This window comes from Gallinula chloropus (assembly GCF_964237585.1).
Source record: "Gallinula chloropus genome assembly, chromosome: 9".
Lineage (NCBI taxonomy): Eukaryota > Metazoa > Chordata > Aves > Gruiformes > Rallidae > Gallinula > Gallinula chloropus.
In genome coordinates this window covers 1,885,447-1,897,083 of record NC_140094.1, presented here as the reverse complement: position 1 = coordinate 1,897,083, position 11,637 = coordinate 1,885,447, and the positions used below count along the sequence as shown (strand labels likewise).

Below are 11,637 nucleotides of genomic sequence, written 5' to 3'. Positions count from 1 at the left end.
ATAAGAGTTGGGTTTTTCCTATACACCTAAATTTGTTAAGCGAGCATTTGCATATCAAATCCCAAAGTTGTCAAGAGTTTCATTCAGCAGCCTTGTAGTGAGGACAAAATATTGATTACCTTGATGAGCCTAAGTAGTAAAGAAGCATTTTCTTGGATGTTTTTATACACATTAAAGTCCTTTTGTTGTAGACTTCTCATATTATGTTCTTCTTTTATTCTTGCATATCGCACTGTCTTGTGGTTGAAAAAAAATAATATGCATGTTGGTCAAATAGACTGTACTGATAAGAAATATTAATACAGTCTGCTTTTTTTTTCTTATTCATAGTATTTATAGTTTAATTTTTTTATTCAGTAAGTACCCATATACTTAAAGTTGTATGAAGAGACCTGTTGGATTCTACTAGCACTTAATGTATTTTAGTGATTTATCCAGCTGGGGCTTGGGATTCCATGTTTTGTCCATGAAAGAATAGGCTAATGCAGCCTCCATTGCTGAGAAGAATGAAATTTCTCCTAGTATTTACCAACAGTTCCTTGTTTTTCTGATACAACTCATCTTCTTTCTTTTCTATTTCATGGGCTATCCTGTTTAAAAACAAAACCCAAACAAACAAAAAATCATCACACCCCCAAAAAACAACAAAAAACCCAACAAAACCCCAAAGTCTCATTCTCAACTGGTAGTTTCCCACCCATCATGGGGAAATGTCCCACCAGTTTATTTATCAGAGGGATAATTAACAAACAGATGGGATTCCCTAAGAATGAAACTGAGTTGAACTTCTCAGACCTTGCCTTACGCTGCCTGGTGCTTTGCAGGTGAATGAGATTGCATTCATAAACACCTTAGAAGCGCAGAACAAACGTCACGATGTGTTGAATAAACTGAAGGAATATGAGCAGCGCCTGAATGAACTGCAAGAAGAACGTCAACGGAGGCAAGAGGAAAAGCAAGCACGTGATGAAGCAGTTCAGGTATAACATATCTCTACTTGCAGGGGGGCAATGAATTGAGTTTTGGTTTTCATTTTGGCTACGCAGTTTTTATTCCTTTCTGTCTTACCTCCTTCGTACAACTTTGAAAAGCTATACTTTAGTATGGTTCTCCTTTACAATGGCTCAGCGTTAAGAGGGAGAAAGGTAAGTCTGCAAGCCTCTCTAGCAGAAGCATTGCAGATACTGGGTAGGTGATTCATGTCTGTCTTAAGGTTTTTTAAAAAAACATTTTTTGCTCCATCATAAGAAGGTCCTTATGTTTAGGTGGTGCTTACAAATTTGGGAGAGGAAGCAGAAAAACTGCTTTTTGTATGACTGCTGTCATCATTACAATGCTTCTTACAGGATCAGTGAAAACCACAATGCAAATGTGCTTGTGTTCCTGGAATCCTGATTTGGGTTGGTTTCTTTGCTTGCTTAGTTTGTCTTTTTTGATACAGGACTCCAGTACTAAATTTTCTCTCTCATGCACCCGCACTGTTCTGTGTTAGAATCTAAAACATGCGTTATTTTTGCATTTGTTGGGAATAGAAGTATAGCCATTCTGCAGAAAGGTTTACAATCCCATGTATTTCTTAATTAGCTACTTAATTGGTCAGAAAAAAGTAAAAATTGAGTAGTGAATATATTCAGTGATAGCTGAATGATGAATATAACATCCCATTTCAGAATCATCATTTAAACATTTAATATTCCATGGGTACATATGTTACTTCTGTGCCACCTGTATCCTGTGGGTTGTTTAAATGTTTTTAAATACTCATATTAAAAAACTAGTTCTACAGGCTTTTACAGTGGACAGGCTTTTTCAGGATATCTATATTTTCAGCAAAATATATGGCCAACTAATATGTAGCTTGGTTCATACAACTGTGCTTTCAATGTATGTTCAAGCTTCTGAATTTACTCATTTACATGTTATTTAACTAATAAAAATGCAGTTCTTAGTCCCATCATGAAATGAAGATAAAATTCTATAAGCAGATCATAGAATCATAGAATGGCGTGAGTTGGAAGGGACCCCAAGGATCATAGAGTTCCAACCCCCCTGCCACAGGCAGGGACACCAACTTCCAGGCCTGGAGCTACTCAAGGCTCCCCAGGGTCCCATCCAACCTGGCCTTGAACACCTCCAGGGATGGGGCATCCACCCCCTCTCTGGGCAGCCTGTTCCAGCACCTCACCACTCTCTGTAAAATCCTTCCCCCTAATATCCAATTTAAACTTTCCTTCCTTTAGCTTTAATCTATCCCCCTTGTCTTGCCATTGTCTACCCTTTTAAAAAGTTGATTCCCCTCCTGTTTCTCTGCTCCCTTCAGGTACTGGAAGGCTGTGGTGAGGTCCCCCCACAGCCTTCTCTTCTCCAGGCTTGAATAAGCCCAGCTCCCCTAGCCTCTCTTCGTATACGAGGTGCTCCAGCCCTATAATCATCTTCGTGGCTCCTCTGAACCCTCTTCAGTTTCTATTCATTCCTTCCATGTTTTTTTTTTTCCCCTAAAAGCAAAGTTAAAATTTACTTTCTTATCACTAGGAGCGTAAAAGAGCCCTGGAAGCAGAGCGGCAAGCCCGAGTCGAGGAGCTGCTGATGAAGAGGAAGGAACAAGAAGCGCGGATTGAACAGCAGAGGCAAGAGAAGGAAAAAGCACGAGAAGATGCTGCGCGGGAGAGGGCCAGGTAACTTGGCAATGATTCCATTCCTTCTCTGCCCAGCATCGTTACCTTTCCAGCAAGCCACAGGTTCTCAGTAACAGCAGCACCTTCTTAGCTCTTCAGGCATAGTGTTTTACAAAGTAACATTAATAAATATCCTTGATGAACAGTGTGCAAGAGAAATCAGGTGAGTAATCATAAATACTTTCATAGGTGTTTGTATTCCTTTGATACGTTCATGATATAACATGTGAGGCTGTATTTTACTATATTAATCTTAGTTTTATTACTAGCAAGACCTTTTATAATTTGCCTTTTTCACGTTTTAGTTTAGTTTTCAAAGGAAGCAAGATTAATATCCCCATGTTCCCCGTTTTCTTCTGTTCACCAGTAACTTTTGCATTTACTGGCATCAATTTGAGTTTGCCTCTTAGTAGGCACCAGAGATTGCATTTGTGAAGCACAAAGACGGGAAATTGGGCTTCATTAATTCTCTTGGCTTTGAACCACTTCATTTATGGTTTTGCCCATAATCAAAAGTTCATAAAGGCGTTTTCATGTGGGCTCTTTGTCTGTTGAGCCAAACAGAAAGTGCAGAGGAAAAAGATGTTGGGTGGCCTTGTGGGCCAATCCTGGATGTATTTAAAAAGCAGGTAGAAAACGTGCTCAGGGATGTGGTTTAGTGGAGGACAGGTACGACTGGACTCGATCTCCAAGGTCTTTTTCAACCTTGTGATTCTGTAAATGCTTTACTTTCAAGGCTGATTTAGGAAAACTGCTTTCTACTTAGAGTTCAACTAGCCAAATACTGTTTGTGTTCACCTCCTGTTAGTCTCTCTTTCTGTACAGTTCCACTGCCACAAGCATTCCCTAAGACCTAAACAGACTATGGCAGGAAGTGTTTGCTAATAATTCCTTAAACATTTTCACTGTCACTGCTTGTTTTCTGCAAAGCTGTCATGAAGAGGTGTTTTTCTTAAGATACTCGGAAATGTATCTATCACCTTCATTCATCTTCCAAATTTGTGAGCAGTTCTAGTTTGACATCCTAAAAAGCTTCAACTTCCAACTGGCTGAGATCTCATGAATCGTGGATAAGATCCATGGCCTTGCCTGGGACTGTGTGGACCTTCACTCAATATATTGAGCCAATGTCACAGTGAGATAGAGGTTGTTGGACAGCATCCTCTTGAGGAAGGTTAGTTCTAACAGGAAGAATTCTGTTTATACGCGTTTGGGAAGACAGAGACACTGTGTTTGTAAAGCTTCCACATCCTTCTGAAACTTGAGGAGGCCCTCACAGTAAGCAAGTGTGAGGGAATTTGCCTGTTGATGTTTGCCTTCTGATGCCCTCTATGGTTAGAGTCTGTCGGAAGGCTCAGGGCATGCAATTCTATGCTCTTTTTATTTAATCAAGTCTAAAGCCACCTTTTTCCTTTGTTGCACACCTCCTGTTTCATTGTGATATGTGAAGAACCATAGTTTCCACCTACCTTCTGTTGGTACTGTGTTTCAGCAGATTTTCCTCTATGTTTGCACTGGGTTTTCAAGTGCTTTGTGTTGATACTGCGGTACCGTGCTTGGCGTTTGGTTTTCTGTGCCAGCTGCTGATTATAGAACAGAGACTTTTTTCCTTGATAATTTTGGGAAAGAGTTTTGTCACAGTGGCCTCAGAGTCACTGCATCTCCTTAGTAACAGTCCTCAGGTTTCTGTCTGACACAGTAAAGTTAGAGTGGGCTTCAAAGTGTCCTGGTTTAGAAGTTAAGGGCGAGATGAGCTTGGCAGGAAGCTGGCTGTGCCGTCCCTTCCCATCCTGGGCTTCGGCATGTTTTGGGGGAACCTCAGGGGTATCGTTTGGTGTTTTGTTTTGTTGGGGTTTTTTTCCACACTGCTAGGATTTGACTCTTATCCTGAAGATTTAATACTTGCTGGAATGAGTAATTTTTGGAGTATCTGCTTAAAGTTTCTTCAGTATAAGCTTTACCATGCGCATCTGGTGGTGATTAAAGCATCTGTATGAAAGGAACAGTGTACTTAAAACTGACTTTAAAAGCCCCTCTGCCCTTATGGTACATTAACTTGATTCCAGTAAGGTTTTAGATGCAATTTCAGAGTATTTTATATTCCAGAGAGTTGAAATCTGTAATATGGAAAATTTTGTTCTTGTCAATAGAAATCATAAAACTGTATAATGTAACCTAATAATGTAAAAAGCATGCTTTTAGGAGGGCTTCTGCAGGAGCAGGGCTGATGTTCTGCAAATTGAAACTTTAGAATTTTGTTTCGAATGTTATTAATCCAAAGTATGCAGTGATAGTCATTTGTCATAGTTTGTAGGATTAAACAAATATTTAAAAACGTAAGCTGAAAGAAATAGCTAAAATCAGCTTTGGGCTTGGGTCACGTGTGTGCTGTGATTTGTTTCAGCTCGTGGTGCGAGTCCTGAGCTCTTTCAAACAAAAACAGAGACTGTGGTTCAGTCTTTCTTTATATACCCCATGGGAGATAGCACATAAAATACCTAATGCTTCCCATCTATCATCTCTTCCTCACCCCCCTCCGCACCCATGGTGGTTGGAAGGGAACACATAGACTTTCTGAAAGAACAATTGTGTGTGGTGGTTACCGTTACGCTTGCTTCCTCCCCCGTCATCTTTACTATCTGCTTTTATAAGTTCTGTGGGGTTTTTGTTTTGGAATGTTGCTTTATCTGAGCTTTCTACTTTTACTGGAATAACTTTGGGTGGGTTTTTTTGAGTTTTCTGTTTAAAAAAAAGCAAACCAACAAACCCTAACAGAAACCAAACAAAACAAAGCCCACTGCAGCTGAGGTAATGTTCTTTGTATTGTCAGATGATGGCTAATGTCTTTGACTTCTTCATTGCTTGGTTTTGCTCAAAGCTTTTGATACTTCATTTGGCCCTTCACAGCTGCCAGACTCACAGAAGTGTTTTCTCCCATCCCTATTGTTTTTGTTCTTCCTCTTTAAGGTTTGATGTATGGCTAACTGACCACTAGTAAGTTGTTCCCAGTGAAACTCTTATCTGCTTGATGCTTGTTGTAACAGATGAAGTTACACCTCTTGTTCTTTTCTCAGGTGGACAAACAATAAATCGTAACCTCCTCAATAGGGTGGTGCTTAGGGAGGTCACAGGCTCTTAGTGATGTATGCATGCATTGGCACAGTGCTGTGGAGGGGAAGGGAAGTTGCTGCAAGTGAAGAGGTCAACTTTAGTTTGAGGCATGATGCAGTTTTTGGAAGAGGGATGTAGGGCAGTCAGGTTGAGTGAGCAAAGCAGGTCCTGGCTGCAGTTCTGCACAGAAGGTAGCAGAAAGATAAATTCCTAATCTACTGTCCTTTGGTATCTTGAACATACAGAACTGCAGCGTTCTACAGCATTGGTTTCTCACTCATAGCTTTGTTGTCTGATGTTGGTCAGAGTCTTACGTAAGAGTTTACATATTGAGCACCATTTCTCTAAAACACACTGTCCCTCATTGCTGGAAGTTTTGTCTTTGATTGGCAATTGTATGCCTGCCCTTTGGTTCACCAATACTAGCTGATGGTGGCAGGATAGCACATTCATTGCTCTTTTGCAACTTCACATTGACTAGTGCAGCTCTGGTTTGGCCTGAGGTATGATCCAGGTTCTGCTACAAAGGTTCAAGTGTCTGTCTTTATTAAATGATCCCAATTAAAACTTCTGTAAACTAAGTTGCTTTCCGTTGTTTTTCTTTTCTACTGAGCCATTTTCAGCTTCAATTTTTGGGGTGCTTGTTCTCCCTCTCAAACATAAATCAGTCAATATCATGCACGGTTTGCAGGATCACAAGTTTTGCTGATATTTGTTATCTCTTGGTTAGAGATCGAGAAGAGAGATTGGCAGCTCTTACTGCAGCTCAACAAGAAGCCATGGAAGAGCTACAGAAGAAGATCCAACTGAAGGTATAAAAGGTTACTTGAATTAAAATAGACATCAGCAGTGCAGAAGTTCTGTGAAGTTATTTTCTGTAAGTTTTCTTCAGTGAAGGTGGCACAGTACGCTGTATGGTGTCCTGAATGGCACAACTTTACAGGGATTTTAATTTTTAGAGTGCTGCATTAAGAAGAGGACCTTGCTGTATACCATACACTTTGGAAGGAATAGGGCTGGATTGGATATTATTAATTTCAAAGCTTTGGGCATCACAACAAGTAAACTTGTGCTTTCCAAGAGGCGTTGATGTAATTTTGAATTAAATCACGAGGAAAGTCACTGTGTAAAAACTCTTACACTGTTTGGTGAAGACAGTTTGGTGAAGACAGTTCACCAAACAGTCACATGAGGTGCTACCTAAAGATATTGCAACTGATGCCATCATGTGGCATGCCATTTGTTTCCTGAAGGGCTCCAGTTATTTCATAAAGTAGGCACAAGGATTGAGCCCCTGGTAGTTCACCTGTTCAGCTGAAATGACTGTCCAGTGGACAACCAAGGTGTCAGAGGTTTTTATGAAACATCCACTCAATTTTCCATCAATATCCACTCATATCCAACAGTTATCAAGAGTTGTTAAGACTTCTAAAATGATTTTTAAGGTTCTGCAGTGGAACTGTGTTTTAAAGTTTGAATAATTAGGTAATTTTTAAAATTCTAGGATGGCTTATGTATAAATGCAAGCAATTTTTCATTTCAGTGTTAGCCTTTTCTCTGATCCCAGTCTGAAGGCATCGTACCTATGTTTACTTTTACTGTGAAATGCAGCTTTGTTATTACATACTCCAGCCTCTGATTTTAAGTAATAGTTAAGAGTTTCTTCCATTCTCATGAGGGTTGGGTATGAAAACCTTCTGAAAGAATCCAGTGAGCTGTGCCTAATATTGCAGATAAATAACAAGATATTTCTTTTAATTTGTATGTTGTGACTTCATATCTGCCAATGAAAACCACACTCTTACGTATCTGTTGAATTGAAAGTTGAACTTGTATTTTGTTCCAGTGTTTTATTAAGAGCAAAACCAGAACTGAGTTGTTAAATGTAACAATAAGTTTTATAGAAGGTTTTGCAACAGATTATTAATTACTAATCACCTGTAAACCAAAAATAATGCTGATTGATTTTTTTTTCAATCACAACATTTAAAATGTCTGTGGTGTGTATGACTTCTTATGCCTTCAAGAAATAAAAAAAATGGTCTAAATTTAAGAGAAATGCATCCTAACTGTACAGTACTTGGTCATTCCCACTGTTTCTGTGCACATTTGAATTCCATTGACTGTAACTCAATGTGATTTTTTTCCTTTGTTGCTGTGATGAATTCCCGTTCAGCATGATGAAAGTATCAGACGGCACATGGAACAAATTGAACAAAGGAAAGAGAAAGCTGCGGAATTGAGTAGTGGAAGACACGCTAACACGGACTACGCGCCAAAACTCACCCCCTACGAACGGAAGAAACAGTGCTCGTTGTGCAATGTCATGGTAAGTTGGCTAGAGGGAATACAGCCAGAATTACAAGGCCAACCTGAGCCATGAAGCTACAGCTTTGTTCACAGCTGAGACTCTGCCCCTGCTCTGCTTTTGTAAAGTCCACCTTACTTTTTAGTTTCCTCTCTCTGTACATCAGGTGGCTTAGGGAAGATCCGAAAGACCTGTGGAGATGTAGGATGTGTGGAGAGTGGGCAGTACTCAGTTGTTTGCTGCCATTTCTAAGAGAAGCAAGAAGTAGGGAGCATCAAGTGAAGGTAGTTAAAAGCCAAGAATGTGGGTGGCTCTTTGCGTAGCAGGTAGCTGGGCTGTGAACACCTTGTTACTGGAATTGAATGTGAGTTCTGGGGATGATTGGATAAACTGCGTTGGATTGAAATTCACTGAAGGCAGCCAGATACAGAGAAACCTCATCAAGCTTGAGAAATTCTAGAACTGAGGTTGGTTGGAGGCTTAAAAGTATTGAAGGGGAGACTCTGCTTTGTCTCTTCCTTTGGTGTTGTATTTTTTGGGTCACTGTTGGAAGCCGTATGCTTTGTTGGGGAGACCTCTGATCTCAACAGGATATCTCTTCTTGTGTCTGCCATTCTGTATGTCCCAGGAATGGCGGAGCAGAAGAAGCTGTGCAGTCACTGAGCAGAAAGCAGGGTGGAGTCTCCTTCACTGGAGATATTCAAGACTCGCCTGGACGCCTATATGAGTGATATGTCCTAGGGAGCTGCTTTGGCAGGGGGGTTGGACCCGATGATCTCTCGAGGTCCCTTCCAACCCCTACAATTCTATGATTCTATGATCTGTGCTTCTCTAAATTGTTTACAGTAATACATATTACTGAATAAAGCCTTAAATCCTGCTGAGCGTTACTTCTCGTTAATTGCTGCCTTTAACTGGATTGCACGGAGTCACCTGAGGCCGTGCTGGAACAGAACCTGAGGCTCAGCAGACTGGAGTCTTGTGTATTCACTGGTCGTGCGGTTCAGAATGGAAGTCCAAAATACAAAGTTAGGTTGAAGTCAAAATGGGTGAGAAGCCAAGATTATTTTTTTTAATTGCTTATTATAATTCTGACTAGTGAATCATTATGTAATTTACTGTCAAGTCCTGCATAAAAGATGTTAATGTAAATCAGGTTGAGGAACGAAGTACCGTGCTTGAAATTATAAGCATACTGCTGACAGAATGGCCTATGTTATATTTAAAATACTGTTATTTATAGATTATAGAATTACTGCAGAGAAAAATTACTCTTAAGACATTGTCATTACAGATTTCATCAGAAGTGTACCTCTTCAGCCACATTAAAGGCAAGAAACACCAGCAGGCTGTGAGGGAGAACAGTAGTATACAAGGACGAGAGCTTTCAGATGAAGAAGTGGTAAGTTCTGTAATGTTTTTTCTAGATTACTTCTAGTTTCAAATGCCTAAGAAGGTCTTGAAAGTTCTTATGAAGGCATTGAAAAAGGTGATTTGGGTTAGCAAAGGAAGAACGGTGCCTTCTTGAATGTGGACTACCAAAGAAACAGCGGGTTCAAATACTTCATGCAATTCCCATTCGAATTAGATTGCGTCTAAAATGTGACTAATTGCTTTTCTGTTAATCCAAAGGTGGTTTTCATTGCAGTATGTTTATTTTTTTCATCATAAAAATCTGATGCACTGCAGGGGTCTGCATTTTGCTTTACTTGAAGTCCTTTTTCAGTTACCAGATATGCTGTTCTATGCAGTAATCAAAACTGTAGTGCTAAATGACTCGAAAATGTGCGATTGGAAACACTTCACAAGTATTAGCTTTGCTAGAAAGAAGAAATACTTTTTCAGTGGCTTCTTCAGAAGAATTGGCACTTAGGGTGATTTTTAGGAAGCACTGAGGACACTTTATACTAAATCGGAACAATGCTGGTTTGAAGAAAAGATTTCTGATGGTGGTTGGGTTTCATTTCTCCCTGCTGCTGCCTGGAACAAACTCCAGCAATAAGTCAAGGCCTTTTTGATGAGGCAAATTATAATGGTCAGACTTTGACTTCTGTCTTAGGTAAAACCTTTGAATTCCCATGGATTGTACCTGTTGGGTGTTTGGAAGAAATACTGTAGGAACCAGTTCTCCAGGGCTGATTCCAATGTGACTGCATTGTGTTTGGAAATCTGTTTCCAGCCAAGGCGATTTAAGTGAGACTGCTCAGTACTCAGAGTTTTTAGCTATCTTTTTCTGTCCTTGGCAGAGTTTTTTGCTATTTTTAATTGTTGAAATCTCCTCTCTCTTTACAGCTTCTTAACATCCAGTAGTAGCTTCTTTTCCCTTTAAAAAAACCTATGGAGAGTTCAGGGTCTCGTGTACTGTAAACAACAGAGGTGGTTATCTCTGGGAAAAGGGAAAAATACAATCAGAGAGGTACAGTAGTCTGGAGGAATCAATTCTTGCTGAGTTTGCCTATCCCTTCCTAACTCTGAAAGTATGTAAACTCTCTTTTCAGTTTCTTTTCCCTTCTCTTAAAGTGTGGTGTGGATTGAGATTTGGTTTTAGATGCCAGATTTACCTAATTGGATGTATGGGAGAAGGCTTCACACTGCATCCCTTCTCCTGGAAATAGGAGCTGTGAGATTTCCCAGAATCTTTCATGGTGACCACACGCTGAAGCGTGGCCAATCTGTAGTGTGGGCATTAGCTCTGTCTAGCCTTTGCTTGCGTCTGTGTCACTGCTGGTTCTCTCTGGGCAGGTGTCTTAAGCAAATGTGGAGGGAACAGTCAACTAGTTTTTCTCTTGCCTCAGTGTTACACGCTACTCACAACATCCAATTTAATAGTTTGACAGTTCCAGCTTCCAGAAGAGGGGATCTCCTGTGTTGTTGCTCAGCTGTATTTGTACTCAGCTGCGTTTAAAATTCCACTAAAGGGCACAGATATCTTCATTTTGGGTTAGATTTGTGTGGTGTCTGACATAAGAGGCTTAAACCCAGTGCCCTCCAGTGAGACATTTCAATGTGAACTGAAGAAGGTAAAACACGTAGGGTTCCTTGCAAACCTCCGTAGTGTGGCAGCAAAAGGAGAGAATGGTTTTAGCTCGGCGAACAGCTTGGTGATTACAATGGCAGATTTAAACAGCCTTAATCAAAACAGTGGCTGGCAGTTGGCATGCTGGTAACATCTGGATACTTCTGTTATTAAATATTTAGTATGTTATTTAGGGCTGTATTTTAATTACTCCAAGTATACAATTCTTAATCTACATATTGTAATCCGAAGTTTCCTTGCACTAAGGGGGTCTCTATTTTGGAGGGTTTTTTTCAGTAATAAGATATATGTGCTAGAAATATGGTCACTGTAAAGTAGAAAAGCAATTTTATTTCTCTTAGTGCTCCTTTGTGTATCTCTTGATTCAGCACCCATAGTTAATGCCAAACTTTGCCTCCTTGCAACGAAGCGCTTGGTAACTTGGAGTTTTGAAATATTTGAGAAAAAAATTCCCAAATATTACACAGAAGTGAATTTTATTCCAGAGAAATGTTATAATACTCATA

General features: G+C 40.0%; 1 protein-coding gene across 1 annotated transcript in view; it reads left to right on the top strand.

The window, feature by feature from the left end:
• The window catches only part of SCAPER (S-phase cyclin A associated protein in the ER), a 150,729-nt gene that overhangs the window by 46,167 nt on the left and 92,925 nt on the right, over positions 1-11,637 (top strand). Inside the window, exons 16-20 of the mRNA XM_084268038.1 lie at positions 825-980; positions 2,533-2,675; positions 6,517-6,598; positions 7,963-8,115; positions 9,389-9,496. Of these exons, the coding sequence (XP_084124164.1) occupies positions 825-980; positions 2,533-2,675; positions 6,517-6,598; positions 7,963-8,115; positions 9,389-9,496 (642 nt within the window). The remainder of the gene's footprint in view (positions 1-824; positions 981-2,532; positions 2,676-6,516; positions 6,599-7,962; positions 8,116-9,388; positions 9,497-11,637) is intronic.